Source organism: Mangifera indica, unplaced genomic scaffold, assembly GCF_011075055.1.
Source record: "Mangifera indica cultivar Alphonso unplaced genomic scaffold, CATAS_Mindica_2.1 Un_0008, whole genome shotgun sequence".
NCBI classification, from domain to species: Eukaryota; Viridiplantae; Streptophyta; class Magnoliopsida; order Sapindales; family Anacardiaceae; genus Mangifera; species Mangifera indica.
Window position 1 is genome coordinate 126,044 of NW_025401100.1, and position 18,077 is coordinate 144,120.

General features: G+C 34.4%; 1 protein-coding gene and 1 long non-coding RNA gene across 2 annotated transcripts; one reads left to right on the forward strand and one right to left on the reverse strand.

Moving 5' to 3' along the window:
- Positions 1-6,812: 6,812 nt before the first annotated feature.
- LOC123205549 (MDIS1-interacting receptor like kinase 2-like) lies at positions 6,813-10,096 on the reverse strand. Its single transcript, XM_044622530.1, has 2 exons — positions 7,310-10,096; positions 6,813-7,221 (listed from the first exon to the last, which is right to left on the reverse strand). Exons 1-2 carry the CDS (start codon positions 10,089-10,091, stop codon positions 6,926-6,928), a joined length of 3,078 nt encoding a protein of 1,025 aa, XP_044478465.1. The 5' UTR covers positions 10,092-10,096; the 3' UTR covers positions 6,813-6,925.
- Positions 10,097-14,621: 4,525 nt separating this feature from the next.
- Positions 14,622-15,147, forward strand: LOC123205568. The gene is made up of 2 exons (XR_006499864.1): positions 14,622-14,710; positions 14,796-15,147. It is a non-coding gene; the product is annotated as an uncharacterized LOC123205568 (long non-coding RNA).
- The last annotated feature ends 2,930 nt before the right edge of the window (positions 15,148-18,077 follow it).

The following is an 18,077-nucleotide window of genomic DNA, read 5'->3' on the forward strand; positions in this document are numbered from 1 at the left end:
GAAGGGATTATACACCAACTGACCACACCATATACTCCACAGCAAAATGGAGTTAGTGAAAGGAAAAATAGGTCTATAATGGAGATGTCCAGATGTTTAATGTTTGAAAAAAATTTGCCCAAAGTTTTCTGGGCTGAGGCAGCCAATACAGCAGTATATTTGCTTAATTTGCTGCCTACCAAAGCCTTGAGTTATGGGACTCCTTATGAAGCTTGGCATGGCTTTAAGCCTTCAGTAGATCATTTGAAAGTGTTTGAGAGTTGGTGTTATGTCTATGTGCCTAATGAGAGAAGAACCAAGTTGGATGAGAGGTCAGAATGTGGAATATTTGTAGGCTACAGCAGTGTATCAAAGGGGTACAGAATTTATAACCCCAAGACCAAGAAGATAATTATTAGTAGAAATGTCAAGGTTGATGAACAAAGAAGCTGGAATTGGGAGGAGAAAAAAGAAGGCAACCTTGGTTCAAATCTTGATCACAGAATCAATGTTTTGCCAGAAAATTACTCTCATTCCAGTGATGAAGAGGCTGTCCCTGCAACTAAAATTAGATCACTTGAAGACATCTATAATAGGTGTAATGTTGCTCATGTTGAACCAAAGTCCTATGAGGAAGCTACAAATTATGAAGGGTGGAACAAAGCCATGGAGAATGAAGTTGATATGATTAATAAAAATTCTACATGGAGCTTGGTTGAAAGACCTGAAGATCAAAAGATTATAGGTGTCAAGTGGATTTATAGAACCAAATTCAATCCTGATGGTTCTGTAAATAAACTCAAAGCTAGATTAGTAGTTAAAGGTTACTTGCAGCAACATGGGATAGACTTTACAGATACATTTGCTCCAGTAGCTAGATATGACACAATCAGATTTTTATTTGCTTTGGCTGCAAAATCAAGCTGGAAAGTGTACCATCTTGACATCAAGTCTGCTTTTTTAAATGGCATACTAGAAGAAGACATTTATGTAGAACAACCTGAAGGCTTCAAGGTTCCAGGAGAAGAAGAGAAAGTGTACAAACTTCATAAGGCTCTCTATGGCTTAAAACAGACACCAAAGGCATGGTACAGCAGGATTCACTCTTACTTGCTGAATCAAAACTTCTCTTGCAGCCAAAATGAGTGCACCCTTTATGTAAAAAAGGGTAAAAATGATTCAACTCTTGTTGTTTCCTTGTATGTTGATGACCTTTTGGTGACAGGAGGAGATGCAAAGTCAATTGCTGAATTTAAACAAAATATGCAAAGAGAGTTTGATATGTCAGATTTGGGGGAAATGAAATATTTTCTTGGTTTGGAAATAGATCAAACTTCCAGTGGCATATTCATCTCTCAAAAGAAATATGCTATGGATTTACTGAAAAAGTTTCAAATGGAAAATTGCAAATCAGTATCTACTCCTTTGGTTATGAACTGCAAGCTTAGGAGGAATGATGTTGAAGAAAAAGTAGAAGCTTTTCAATACAGAAGCCTTATTGGTAGTCTGCTGTATTTATCTTCAAGCAGACCTGACATCATGTTTCCAACTTCTCTGCTGTCCAGGTTCATGCAATCACCAAGCAAAAATCATTTGTGTGCTGCTAAAAGAATACTCAGGTACACAAAAGGAACTATGGAGTATGAGTTATGGTTTTCAAAACAAAATAGTGGCAAATTAATTGGTTACTCAGATAGTGATTGGGCAGGCAGCTTAGATGATTTTAAAAGCACATCAGGGTATTGTTTCTCTCTTGGTAGTGCAGTGTTCAGTTGGAACTCAAGGAAACAAGAGGTGGTTGCACAATCTTCTGCTGAAGCAGAATATGTTGCTGCTGCAAGTGCAGCAAACCAAGCCATATGGCTGCGAAAACTCCTATCTGATTTAAATCAAGTTGAACCTGAAAGTGTGACCATTTTTGTAGATAACAAGGCTGCAATTGCCATCACTAAAAATCCTGTTCATCATGGAAGAACTAAACACATCAATGTGAAGTTTCATGCCATCCGTGAAGCAGAGAAGATGGGAGAAATCAGTTTAGTGCACTGCAGCTCTACAGATCAGTTGGCAGACATCATGACAAAGGCAGTTGCTAAACCTCAATTTGAGTTCTTAAGAATGAGACTTGGAGTTGTCAAAAAAACCTCAAAGGAGGAGTGTTAGTGACTTGAGGTTACTTGTGTCTTTTAATATAATCCAAGTCAGCATAATTATTTTGTTAGTTTATGTTTTGTTTAAAAATGGATGATGATCCATATTTTATGGAACTTTTTCTGATACAAGTATGGTTTGCCTTACTTCTTGGCATGTGAACTTGTACCTTGATGTATAAATGACTTTATTTTGGAAATGAAAACATGCTCTCTGTTATTTTCCTGGAAAATAACTTGCAAGTCTGCTTTACATCCTTTTTTCTTCTTCCGAAAATGTTAAATCTTTTGGTCCAGTCATTTGTTTCCAGATTCTGCAGGTTCTCCAACAATTTTGAACAGTTGCTGCAAGATCCGTTTGCCAATTATGTCATTCTGACAGTTACCAAGGTTTGGAGCACAACATCCTTTTAGCAACTTCTCTGATGTCTTCCAAACTTTTGATAGAACCTTACTCCTTAATTTCTATCTTCAGGGTTCCCTTCATGCTGCACTGCTTGAAGCCGCTTGACCCCACTCTTTCTAACGAACTAGTCCATATTGTAAGCGGATTTTCTCTCGAAATCTGTCAAAAAAGTGATGTAAATTCCTGTGTGGTGGCAAGTGTTGTTGCTCTCCCAAACTTACTAACCTGTTCACTATTCAGAAGTTTTACTATTTCTTTGGGCACTGGATGTAGAATAGCCTTCAAAATTTGAAGCTGGTCCTCGAGAGAACCTTTGAAACTTAGTATCTACGGATGATCTCTCCATGATTTTGAAGAACGTAAACTGGAAGCTTTTGCTCCCGGTTGTTTATTTTGCTTATACAACTTTTATGTACTGTTCTGTTGTCTTCTTGGTGTTGTTGTTGTCCTGTTGATCTGAACTGTTAATGTATAATGTTTCACCCTTTTTACTTTTAATCTGGGTAAATGCCATGCGGTAGTTTATTTCCTCTTCAATTCTGAGATGATTTTCTTAAGAGATGACAAAGTACTCTTTCAAAGAATATAAAAATGATATGGAAAGATTATACTCTAACTAGGACCAATGTCCTAAAATTATGACTGCTCTCCACCACTTATTGCCGTTCCATTCTCGTCAAGGTCTTTGTTTGCGTTTAGCGGAGGTATTTTTCCTGGAAAATACTCTATGGAAGAGGCTTTGCTCTGCTATGACTTTTCCATACCAGTTACGGGCCCAAACATGTGATTGAACATTGGAAGAATGAGCTGGAAGTTGGAACCATGCATGTCTTCTATTACAACCAAACAGTGAATGTAATATTTTCTTCGGTCCATCTCTCTGGTTGAGTTTTATAGGGATGGATATCGATTTTGAAGATGACAAATGAGTTTATCATTTACTCCTGCTTCTGCGTTGACTGTCATTATCCGACGAATTTTCATGAAGCAGTTTTCTTTACGTTGTTTCAATTTTACTTTATTTGTTACCATTTTGATTATAAAAACTCCAACCGGCTTGTTAAATATAATTTCAAAATAAATATAACTACACATAATTTTATATACAAACAACAATGTATTATAATGTAATTAAATATTATTTTTTTATTTTTAATTATCCGATAATATGATGACACATCGTTATTTATGTTTAAAATTGTATATATAATATTAATCTTTGACAATTCATCTTGGGGATGTGATTGAAATTATATTTTGTCAAATTTGTTAAACATATTTCTATTTGATTTAATTATAATCAAATTTGATTTTTTATTAAGTCTGATTTTGATGTGTTATTTATTGTTTTCATTTCAAAGTATTATAATTATGGTTTAATTATTTATTATTTTCTCATTTTATAGAATTAAAATTTTAGTTTAGTTATTTATTATCTTTTTATTTCATGAAATTAGAATTTCAATTTAGAGTACATTATAATATTATATATTATATAATGTTTTGTAAATAATATTAATTCGGTTTCTAATCAATTCATAATTCTACGTAATCGTGGTTTCTACAAACTTTATGAATTGAATTCAATGCCATAGATAAATAATATAACTCCATGTTTATTTGTAAGCATTTATTACTTGAAGAAATATATAAAAACCTTACAAACTAGGCAACACTTACTGTGTGGAAGCAGTTGCTTTTACCTCACGTTTCCTCTACTTGATCCCAACCTTTTACAATACAATTTATGGGAAAAGGACTGTTTCCCACCCAAATTTTAGTTCAATTTCAAACCTATACCCATAAGAGATAAAAAAATTTAAACTCTCACCTATAACCAAATTTTTGCTAATTTTTTCTGTTAAAGAGAAGGGTAATATAGTCATTCTACTGTTTATATTAAAAGTTATAAAATTTATTACTTCTTCCAGGTTTTAAAAACTAACATTTCATTTTTATCTAAAGTTTTTAAACTTTAAAAAGTAATATTTTCACCCTCAAACCTAAGGTTTCTATATCTTTTAAAGCTCAACCACCACCTCATAACTTTCAAAAACAACAGTTTCACCCCACTCTTCAACTTCAACTTCATCTTTCGACGTCATCTCTGATGTCATCTTCAACCTCCTCTTTCTCTTGGTGTGACGAAGAGATATTCATCTCCTCATCATACGGTGCGACAAAGAGACAGACGAAGAGATCTCTCTTTGTTGCATAACCCATGTGACAAAGGGACCTCTCTTCGTTGCACAACCCATACGACGAAGGACGATGCTTTGTATCCTTCATCGCTCGTCAAGTCATCCAGACACGACGATAAAGGACGATGAAACATTGTCCTTTGTCTGTTCTTCCAAATCTAGACGACACTTCGTCATCCAGATTCGGGAGACAAAGGTTCATCCTTTGTCATCTTTTGTGGCTGGAGAAGGGATATCGGTGGAAAGAGTTGAAAGTCGATGGTGGCTGGACAAAGAAACAAACCCTAGGGTGAAATCTAAATTTTTTAAACTTTGAAAATGGGTTAAAGTGTTAGTTTTTAAAACCTAGAGGGGAAGTGATAAAAATTTTAAAGTTTTAAATTTTATGAGTAAAATGACGATTTTACCTCTGTCTCTAATTGAAAATTTGGACAACAGTTGGGCTTGAAGGATTTTGGCAAGAAAATTAGAATTTTTAGATCATGTTTACATCATATGTAACAATAGTAATATAAAATTTACATGTTGTTTCAAGAAATAAAACATAGAAACATGTAAACTATCTTGTATTTTGTAAGTTGATTTGAAGTTTGGAAGCTTGAATCACTAAAATAAGTGATCACTTGACTTGCACCCTTCAAGGAAGAAAAATGGTGCTTTTCCCGGCAAAAGAAGAAGAAGAAGAGAAAAATGTAATATTTTTTTAAATTTTTCTCTCTTTTATTAAACTAAAACTTGATATTTATCAAGTTAAAATATGTGTTCAATTTTCATTGGTTGATAATTAAAAGAAATTAGAATTTGAAACATGTTGAATAATTTGTATCCAAAATTATTCATTCTAACTTTCTAAACAATTTAAAAGGTGTAAAATGACAATTTTACCATTTTTCGAATCTTATTTGAAAAGTACAATTTTTATCCTCGGAAAGTGCTAGCCAACCATGGATAAATATTTTCAGCTTCATAACACTATTTTCTTTTTTGAAATATGGGTGTGATTTTCAAGGTTCATAGTGACGTAACCGTGAACCCCATATCAGACGATACGTTTCATTATATCATTGTATAACTCAAAACTGTCGTTAACCAATATACTTTGTTTTCCGTTACAAAACGAAGCTCCCATTGATCATGTGGTGTCATCTAGCAATGTCCTATGACCCCTACATCACAATAAAGTACAAGCTTCACATAATGTCAAATGAACCTTTCTTACTCACACTTACCATGTAGTCCAATCCTTCTGTCATTATATCCCGATTGAACTTGGATTCATGGAATGTCAAAATCTAATATTTAATCTTTTTGAATATCAAGTCATACATCATAACGTGTCACATCGAAACTCTCTTCATGTGGTCTTCTATTTACACTAGTCAGTGTCTTAGATTTTCATATTTCTCGATATTCGTATGAGAACTCGAGAGCAGTCAAACTGACGAATCCTTGTATGATCATCACTTGTCCTCTCGCTCAAGCAACATATGATCAAAGCGGCTTCTGAACGAGACATGATTAGCCTCGTGGTATACATCTTATGAACCATACATTTTGGAACGAAGCACAACTATGATATCTCAAGTCAAAAGATCTATACACTAGTATGATATACGATGTATCATTGACTACATATGAATGCCCATGTGATCATCGTTCAGCGGTCATGTTCGATAAATAATATAATATAATAACTTTTGATCAATTCTCTAACCATTAAATGGTTCCATTGTTTACCCATATGTATATCCATCATGTCTAATATCATCCATTAATATACTGTGGTGATATAACATATACCCACTATGCAATACTATTGCCCAAACAGATTGCCTATGTAGGGAACGATTTGATGACGTTTATTAAAACTTATTGGAACCTTTCACATGTCGTATGCATGTAGCTAATATGAATATAATATACAACTACAACATAAATAAAAAAGTGACGTAGAAAACATGTGAAGTATGACAAAACTCTTTTTTTATTAATAATGTATGTGCAAAATATACAACTCTTAAAACCAATTAAAGCGATTGGTTTTTAGGGCATATTCTAACAGGGCCATGGGTGAGAGTTTAGGTTTTTCATCTCCTGTGAGTGTGACTTCAAAATTGGGCTAAAATTTGGGTGGGAAATAGTCATTTTCCCTACAATTTATTTGTCCGGATTTAATAATGTAAAGGGCTCTATAACTTATCTAACATCTGGGAAATCATGTGCATGGATGGCCTAGATCGTGGATCGGCATGTAAGCAAGCAGTTGCTAGCTTTACAATGGTCATCACTTGTTCCTCAACTTCATGAGGAGGAAGTGGAAGTCGTTGGTCCAAAATATCTTTCACTAGCATGTTCTCACTTGTTAAATGGGACAATAGAGAAGAGATTATATCGCCTGGATGCTTTCCTTTAATCACTTCCATTGCTATCACTCCAAAGCTATACACATCACATTTTTCTGTAACTTCCATTGTATAAGCGAGCTCTAAAAAAAATACAGTCTAAATTGTCATTATACAAACATTATGTCATTTATTAAAATTAGGCACGCAATTTAGGATGAGCTATAATACCTGGTGCAATGTATCCATATGTGCCAGCAAGTTCGGTCCAATTGGATGAGTCTTTCTTCAACAGCTTAGCAGTGCCAAAATCTGAAACATGAGCCACATAGTCCTCGTCAAGCAAAATGTTGTTGCTTGATATGTCTCGATGAACAATCGGAATAGAGCAATTATGATGCATGTAAGACAGTGCATGAGCCACATCCTTGACGATATTCACCCTCTTGAACCAATTCAATTCTTTAGCGGTTTCTTCTTTGCTCAAGATTGTGGCCAAACTACCCCTTTCAAGATACTCATAAACTAAAAAAGAGTGTTGCCGGTTTGAACAAAAGCCGTACAACTTCACAATGTTTCGGTGTCGTATCTCTGTTAAAGCCTTGATCTCATTCAAAAACTCCTTTTGATGTGTTATTTCAACATTTGGTAACCGGTGGAGTTTTTTAACAGCTACTATGCTACCTGATGGCAACATGGCCTTATAAACTCTACTGTATCCTCCTTTCCCAATACAATACCTAACATCAAAAGCTTTGGTTGAATCCATGATTTCTTTGTACAAAATTCTTCCATCAATAATTGGCACTGAGAAAAGCTCGCCATCCTCCTCACTGCTTTGTTTAGCTGATTTGTTTTTCCTTCTTTTCTGAAAAATTAAGTAAACCCCGAGTGCAAGCAAAAGAACTCCCAAAAGAGGGAATATAATTGAAAACACCAATTTTTTGGCCTTTCCATTTCTATGTTTGCAAGTGACATGAGATGTGCATGGTGGGAATCCCTGAACATTACCGCACAATCCTTTGTTCCCTTGTAACATATCAGCATCTTGAAATGCCTTGCTCTCAGGAATAGGGCCCTTCAACTGATTATAGGATACGTCACCATACAACAGGCCCCTCATTTCCTCAAAACTGTTCGGAATGGAACCAGTAAGAGAATTGTGGGAGAGATTTAGTAGCTCCAGGCTCTGCAAACGGCTGATTTGCGATGGTATCTCTCCTCCAAGAGAATTATGACTCAAATCTAACTGAGACAAGTGAAATAACTTCTCAAACTGAATTGGAATTTCTTTGCTAAATTTGTTGTTGCTCAAATTCAGGTAGTGCAGCTTGAGCAAGTTTCCTAGATCTTTTGGTATTGCCTGGCTCAATTTGTTTGAGGACAAGTCCAAAGACTCAAGATTAACCAGTAGCCCAATTTCTTGAGGTATAACACTGGAAAGTTGATTGTCACTTAGGTTGACCTTAGTAAGAAAAGTCAACTTTCTCAAAGTCTTTGGAATCTCCCCAACTAAACTGTTGGAAGAAAGATCAAGTGATTGTAGTTGAGCTGCATTTCCAATCTCTGGTGGTATGGTTCCAGTGATATTATTCCTCGCCACAAGTAAAGAACTTAAATTTGGACAACTTCCCCATTTCGATGATATTTCACCATGGAATTTGTTATGGCTTATGTCTATGAAGTTCAACTTTGGATAGATACCGAACTCTGCTGCTAAATCTCCAGTGAGTTGGTTGAATTCAAGATTGACTCTTACCAAGCTTGTGCAATTTTTGAAGCTTTTGGGGATGCTTCCTGTGAGACTATTATTGTTTGCAGAGAAGTTTGTAAGTGAACCACCTTGACAAATGTTGGGCAGAGGACCAGTAAAATGGTTTGTGTCTAGTTGCAATACTGACAATTTCATGAGATTTCCCATTTCTTGAGGAATAGATCCAGAAAGTTGGTTTTGGCGAAGATATAATAGTTCTAAATTACTCAAATTGCCTAAAGAAGCAGAGAGTGAACCATTTAATTGGTTTACACTCAACTCTAGATCTGTGAGAGACTTCAAGTTTCCAAGCTCTTCAGGAATGGGACCAGAAAGCTGATTTTTATAGAGATGAAGTAAGGTGAGGTTTGTCAGCCTACCCAATGATGCTGGAATAGAACCAGAAAGATTGTTTATCTGAAGGCTTAAATCTTCGAGACATTTTAAGTTTCCTAATTCTTTAGGAATGGGACCAGAAAGTTGATTGTCAAAGGCATGCAACACAATAAGCTTCGTAAAATTTCCAAAACTGGAAGGAATGAGGCCTGTAAGACGGTTGGTATCCAAGTAAAGTTCCATCAAATTGGTTAAATTTCCCATTTCTGTAGGGATAGAACCTGAAAACGAATTATTATAGAGATATAAACTTACTAGGTTGGTCAAATTACCAAGAGAAGCAGGAATTTGACCTTTTAGACTGTTGCTATACAAGGCAAGCTCATTAAGAGATCGACACTGGCCAATTTCAGATGGAATTGTGCCATTCAGTTGGTTTTCATCAAGGTGCAGGATCTGAAGATTTGTTAGGAGACCAATTTCAGGTGGGATTTTTCCAGAGAAATGATTAAAGGATAGATCAAGATAAATGAGCTTTGACAAGTTACCAATCTGAGATGGAATAACACCAGAGAGTGAATTTACTGCAAGATCAACATATTTAAGATGAGGGAAAGAGGAGGCTGAAAACTCATACAACGTACCATTTAAACCGAAACTGGTAAGGTTTATTTTGATGACACTTCCAGCTAAATTGCATGAAATTCCAAGCCAAGAACATGGGGTTGTGAGTGGCTTAGAGTTGGCGACATTAGGAGAAAGCAGAGTCCAAGAAGTTAACCGAGATTGTGTTTGGTTTGTAAAGCTAGCTTTCCATTTTACGAGAGCATTTGCCTCTTCAGTAGAAGTGGTAGAAGCAACAACACACAAGAATTGGACAAGGAAGAGAGTGGTAAGTACTTTTTTAGAGCTTAATTTGCCCATGTCTGTTTCTTTTTTGATGTTGTGCTGTTAATACGCAAATTCCCTCCTATTTATGGCCGGCAACCCCGTAAAGTTTGGCGAACTCTCTATCCAATTTACACTGTGGAAATAATATTAAAGACAAATCATTTTGTCGGGAGACTTTGACCTTTGGCCAATACAACTAATTTCCTTCTGTGGGACCATATATGTGGAATTCTCTGCAGTAGTTTGAACATTTGCGTATTCGACACTGTTTTTAGAACTAGACTGAACCAATCAGTTTAATTAATTGAATTAAAAATTAGTTTTAAGTCTAGCTTGATTTGCATAAAAAACAGTTTATTTATTGATTGGATTAAAATTGATTAAATGATCAAAACCAACAGTAATAGGTTCGACTAAAATTTAAAGTTTTTTTTAAAAATTTAATTATTTTTAAATAATTTGATTATTTTTATTAGATTATATAAATTTTTAAAGGTTTGTAAAGAAAAATAAGTTTAAAAATAAAATTAAAAGAAGGAAAAAATATTTCATATCTATTAAAATATCTTTTATAAACAATAACTTAGAGAATTATTTTTTTGTATCATGAGATGAAGACCTTTTTTTAATTTTAATTATTTTATTGAAATAAAATAAATAATTGTACTCTTTAAAAATGATATGATCTAATCTTTATAAGTATAAATATCCTAATTTATTTTATTTTTTATAAATTTTAAATAAAATATATTTATTATAATTTGATATTAAATTAAATCGATGAGCTTAAATTGATGACATGAGGATGCCTGGTTGGGTTTATGGGTATTTGAAAAGAGGCTCAGCATATATTTTAAATCTCATTTCTGGCAGAACCTAACCGTTTAAGACCTAATTGCAAGAAAGTAAACCATGTTCAAATTATTTAAAACTAGGTGCGGCCAAGTGAATTGTAAAACAACAATACCCATATTAATTGAAAAAATAAATATAAATTTATGTATATTCTCATATAATTAAATATTATTTTATTATTTATTCAAAATCATTAAGTTATATAATAATATATATCAAATGTGAATATACATAATTTTATTGATAATAAAAATAACTTAATTTTGAGGAAAAAAAATCTCAACAGTTAGCTTCTTGATTAACCATTTGGAACTTTTGTAGCTTAAAATCATTACATATGCAAAAGCTGGTCTTTGATTGAAGATTCAATTCTAAAAACTGAAATAAAAACAGTAACTATACAGCCTCTTTAATACAAATTATTACAGCATAGACAGTCCAACCAAGATGGCACATTCATGCAACATCTTTATTATACTTACAATAAAAATAGGTATACATATTTTTTATATATAATTTATGTATACAGATAATGTGTTATCATGTGATTGAATGATTTTGAATTAAAAATAAAATAATACTAAATTAAATAATGATACATTATCTATATATATAAATTATATAAAATATATATATATATAATATTATTCTTATACTTATAGCAATGTTTTAATTATTGGACCTTGACTAGGTTAAAACCCTAGTTTAGTTTTTTCGGTCTGATCGATCAAGCTGGAAAAAAATAGATTATTAATATAGAAATATAATGTTTTACATGACAAGCTTATTGTTTTGATGGTACTCCGTAATCCCTACATACAGCAATTGCTAGGACTAAGTTTGAATTCTAGCATTTGCATAATTCTTCTCTATTTATTTTCAATACAATTTTTTCTGTTCTTTTTCATTACCTATATTATAAGACTCACCAAACTCACCAGTCACCACCAATTAAACAAACCGGATGTCTTCTCTTGAATCTCTCTCTCAGTGTTACCAGACTCAGTTACCACCATTTAACCAAATCTCACCTCTCCCCCTTCCATCTCAATCGACTTTCTCTCACTCTCTCCTCTCTTCTCGGCTCAATCTCCTCTCACGTTCGTATACTAGTCACCATCAGACTAGATCCCTTTATTTTTCTCAATCTGACTCCGACCTCTCTTCTCATTCGCAGGCGTAATTTATTGAATTTTATTTGGAAAATTGCAGTCCAACGTTTCCAAGGGTGTGGAATTTGGAATTGGAACTTGGAAGTTGTAATGGAAGACTTGATTAGTCTAAGGACGTACTAAAGGGGGCACGCAGACTTGGAAGAAAGCTACTTGACAATAGATGCTTGAATTGATAATCAATCTACCACTCAAATTCTTCTGTAGCTGATGATCAAACTTATTTGAGCAAAAATTGTTTTCTCAATACATGATTTTTTCTGTTCTTTTAAACTACCTTTCTACCCTTTTACTGTTAAGATTAAATAGTAAGACTGACAGATAGATGGGAGAACTGAATTTCCAACACATCTTGGGTGGGAAATAGTCATCCAACCTATCAAAAATCAGAAAGCGGGAAAAAGAAAATGGACAAGTTAATATCCTCTCTTCTATAAATCTTATTATAATAAGTTCTAATGATTCTTACCAATCAGGGCATCAACAAAGAAAGCACACCAAGCGGATAAAAATTAGCATACAAGGTACAAAATGAAAGCAAAGAAACTTATGTCAAAGCTAGTAAACAAGACACTAGTTTCAATAAACTGTGTCTAGCTTCAAACTTTTCTTCTACATGATATGTCAGTTTAGCATAAATTACCATAAAATCACGCATTGAGCATTACACTCATGAAAAACACTTTGCAAATATGCGTTCTTCCTTGTGGAAACAGATACAAACAACCCATCAAGCGAAAGAAATGTCTATCACATCGTAGGCTGCTTTATGCTTCCAACAAAGTGAAAATACCAACATAAACAGTTCAGCCACAAAGTTCATGGCGCAATTTAGAACTAAAAAATGTGGATATGGGACTCACAAGAGCAGTGAAGTTTGCAGTTTGTATAGTTTTTCAAGCCTTTGGGGATGTTACCTGTGAGATTATTGTTGTTTGCAGTGAAGTATGCAAGTGAACCACCTTGGCAAATGTTAGGCAGAGGACCAGTAAACTGGTTTGTGTCTAGTTCCAGCACTAACAATTTCATAAGATTTCCCATTTCTTGAGGAATGGATCCAAAAAGTTGGTTTTGACGAATATATAATATTTCTAAATTAATCAAATTGCCAAATGAAGGGGGAAGCGAACCATTTAATTGGTTTACACTTAACTCTAGACCTGTGAGAAATTTCATGTTTCCAAGCTCTTCAGGAATGGGACCAGAAAGTTGATTTCCATAGAGATGAAGGTCGGTGAGGTTCGCGAGGCCACCCAATGATGCTGGAATAAAACCAGAAAGATTGTTCGAATAAAGGCTTAGATGTTCAAGACACCTTAAATTTCCTAATTCTTCAGCAATGGGACCATAAAGTTGATTGTCAAGGGCATGCAACATAATAAGCTTTGTAAAATTTCCAAAATTGGAAGAAATTAGGCTTGTAAGACGGTTGGTATTCAAGTAAAGTTCGATTAAATTGGTTAGATTTCCCATTTCTATAGGAATAGAACCTGAAAGCGAATTATTGTGGAGATATAAACTGACCAGGTTGCTCAGATTACCAAGAGAAGCAGGAATTTGACAGTCTAGACTGTTGCTGTACAAGGCAAACTCATTAAGAGATTGACACTGACTAATTTCAGATGGAATTGAGTCATTCAGTTGGTTTTCGTCAAGGTGCAAGATCTGAAGATTTGTTCAAACACCAATCTCAGGTGGGATTTTTCTAAAGAAATGATTGAATGATAGATCAAGATAAATGAGCTTTGACAGGTTACCAATCTGAGATGGAATAACACTAGAGAGTGAATTTACTGCAAGATCAACATATTTAAGATTAGGGAAAGAGAAGACTAAAAACTCACACAACGTACCATTTAAACCAAAATTGGTAAGGTTTATTTTGATGACACTTCCAGCTAAATTGCATGAAATTCCAGGCCAAGAGCATGGGGTTGTGAGTGGCATAGAGTTGGTGGCATTGGGAGAAACCAGAGTCCACGAAGTTAACTCAGATTTTGTTTGATTTTCAAAGCTAGCTTTCCATTTTAGGAGAGCATTTCCCTCTTCAGTAGAAGAGGCGGAAGCAACAACACACAAGAACTGGACAAGTTAAGTACTTTTTTAAAACTTAATTTGCCCATGTCTGTTTCTATCTTTCCTGAAGATAGAAAATTGTACAGATATAATTCCCATTGCTATTTTATTCCTATTTCAAAATAAATGTTTACCCTTGTGCATCATAGGCTAATTTTATTGCTTCATGGTATTTTTTAATCATTCTTAACCTTGGACAGTAATTTAATCCAAGAAGTTGTTGCTTTTAAAGTTATTTTGGTCTCTATACCATGGTTTTATCTGATTCTATGACTCAGAAAACTTTTATCATTCTGCAGCAGAAATTATGTTGTTCAATATATTATAGAGCTGAAGATCCCTTCTGTCACTGCCAACTTACTTGCTCAGTTCAAAGGCCGCTATGTTCACCTATCAAAGCAAAAATTTAGCAGTCATGTTGTGGAAAAATGCCTCAAGCATTTTGGTGAGAGTCGATAACAAATTGTCCATGAATTGCTGTCTGTGCCTCATTTTGAATAGTTGCTGCAAGATTCCTTTGCCAATTATGTCATTCTGACAGTTACCAAGGTTTGAAGCACAACATCCTTTTAGCAACTTCTCTGATGTGTTCCAAACTTTTGATAGAACCTTGCTCCTTAATTTCTATCTTCAGGGTTCCCTTCATGCTGCACTGCTTGAAGCTGCTCGACCCCACTCTTTCTTACGAACTAGTCCATATTGTACGCGGATTTTCTCTCGAAATCTGTCAAAAAAGTGATAAAAATTCGTGCGTGGTGGCAAGTGTTGTTGCTCTCCCAAACTTACTAACCTGTTCACTATTCAGAAGTTTTACTATTTCTTGGGGGACTGGATGTAGAATAGCCTTCAAAATTTGAAGCTGGTCCTCAAGAGAACCTTTGAAACTTAGTATCTACGGATGATCTCTCCATGATTTTGAAGAACGTAAACTGGAAGTTTTTGCTCCTGGTTGTTTATTTTGCTTATACAACTTATATGTACTGTTCTGTTGTCTTCTTGGTGTTGTTGTTGTCCTGTTGATATGAACTGTTAATGTATAATGTTTCACCCTTTTTACATTTAATCTGGGTAAATGCCATGCGGTAGTTTATTTCCTCTTCGATTCTGAGAAGATTTTCTTAAGAGATGACAAAGGACTCGTTCAAAGAATATAAAAATGATATGGAAAGCTTATACTCTTACTGGGACCAATGTCCTAAAATTATGACAGCTCTCCACCACTTATTGCTGTTCCATTCTCGTCAAGGTCTTTGTTTTCGTTTGGCGGAGGTATTTTTCCTGGAAAATACTCTATGCAAGAGGCTATGCTCTGCTATGACTTTTCCATACCAGTTACGGGCCCAAACATGTGATTGAACATTGGAAGAATGAGCTGGAAGTTGGAACCATGCATGTCTTCTATTGCAACCAAACAGTGAATGTAATATTTTCTTCGGTCCATCTCTCTGGTTGAGTTTTATAGGGATGGATATCGATTTTGAAGATGACAAATGAGTTTATCATTTACTCCTGCTTCTGCGTTGACTGTCATTATCCGACGAATTTTCATGAAACAGTTTTCTTTACGTTGTTTCAATTTTACTTTATTTGTTACCATTTTGATTATAAAAACTCCAACCGGCTTGTTAAATATAATTTCAAAATAAATAAAACTACACATAATTTTATATATAAACAATAATGTATTATAATGTAATTAAGTATTATTTTTTTTAATTATCCAATTATATGATGACACATCGTTATTTATGTTTAAAGTTGTGTATATAACATTACTCTTTGACAATTCATCTTGGGGATGTGATTGAAACTATATTTTGTCAAATTTGTTAAACATATTGCTAATTTCCTCTACTTGATCCCAACCTTTTACAATACAATTTATGGGAAAAGAGTTGTTTCCCCCCCAAATTTTAGCTCAATTTCAAACCTATACCCATAAGAGATAAAAAATTAAACTCTCACCCATAACGAAATTTTTGCTAATTTTTTTTATTAAAGGAAAGGGTAATATAGTCATTCTACTGTTTATATTAAAAGTTATAAAATTTATTACTTCCCCCAGGTTTTAAAAACTAACATTTCATTTTTATCTAAAATTTTTAAACTTTGAAAAGTAATATTTTCACCCCCAAACCTAGGGTTTCTATATTTTTCAAAGCTTAGCCACTCTCCATAACTTTCAAAAACAGTAGTTTCACCCCCACTCTTCAACTTCATCTTTCGACGTCATCTCTGGTGTCATCTCTAGCCTCCTCATTCTCCTGGTGTGATGAAGAGTTATCCATCTCCTTGTCGCATGATGCGACAAAGAGATAGAGATCTCTTTGTCGCACCATCGTGCGATGAAGAGTTCTCTCTTCATTGCACAACCCATATGACGAAGGATGATGTTTTGTCGTCCTTCATCGCTCGTCAAGTCATCCAGACACGACGTTAAAGGACGATGAAATATTATCCTTTGTCTGTTCTTCCAGATCTAGACGACACTTCGTCATCCAGATCTGGGAGACGAAAGTTCATCCTTTGTCATCTTTTGTGGCTGGAGAAGGGATATCGGTGGAAAGAGTTGAAAGTCGGTGGTGGCTGGACAAAGAAACAAACCCTAGGGTAAAATCTAAATTTTTCAAACTTTGAGGATGGGTTAAAGTATTAGTTTTTAAAACCTAGAGGGGAAATGATAAAAATTTTGAAGTCTTAAATTTTATAAGTAAAATGACGATTTTACCTCTGTCTCTAACTAAAAATTTGGACGACAGTTGGGCCTGAAGGATTTTGGTAAGAAAATTAGAATTTTTAGATCATGTTCACATCATATGTAACAATGGTAATATAAAATTTATATATTGTTTCAAGAAATAAAACATAGAAACATGTAAACTACCTTGTACCTTGTAAGTTGATTTGAAGTTTGGAAGCTTGAATCACTAAAATAAGTGATCTCTTGACTTGTACCCTTCAAGGAAGAAAAACGGTGCTTTTCCTGGCAAAAGAAGAAGAAGAAGAGAAAAATGTAACATTTTTCTACATTTTTTCTTTTTTTTATTAAATTAAAACTTGATATTTATCAAGTTAAAATATGTGTTCAAGAGAAGTAGGAATTTGACCTTCTAGACTGTTGCTATACAAGGCAAACTCATTAAGAGATCGACACTGACCAATTTCAGATGGAATTGTGCCATTCAGTTGGTTTTCATCAAAGTGCAGGATTTGAAGATTTGTTAGGAGACCAATTTCATGTGGGATTTTTCCAGAGAAATGATTAAAGGATAAATCAAGATAAATCCTGAGATGGAATAACACCAGAGAGTGAATTTACTGCAAGATCAACATATTTAAGATGAGGGAAAGAGGAGGCTGAAAACTCATACAACGTACCATTTAAACCGAAACTGGTAAGGTTTATTTTGATGACACTTCCAGCTAAATTGCATGAAATTCCAAGCCAAGAGCATGGGGTTGTGAGTGGCTTAGAGTTGGCGGCATTAGGAGAAAGCAGAGTCCAAGAAGTTAATGGAGATTGTGTTTGGTTTGTAAAGCTAGCTTTCCATTTTACGAGAGCATTTGCCTCTTCAGTGGAAGTGGTAGAAGCAACAACACACAAGAATTGGACAAGGAAGAGAGTGGTAAGTACTTTTTTAGAGCTTAATTTGCCCATGTCTGTTTCTTTTTTGATGTTGTGCTGTTAACACGCAAATTCCCTCCTATTTATAGCCGGCAACCCCGTAAAGTTTGGCGAACTCTCTATCCAATTTACACTGTGGAATTAATATTAAAGACAAATCATTTTGTCGGAAGACTTTGACCTTTGGTCAATACAGCTAATTTCCTTCTATGGGACCATATATGTGGAATTCTCTGCAGTAGCTTGAACATTTGCGTATTTGACACTGTTTTTAGAACTAGACTGAACCAA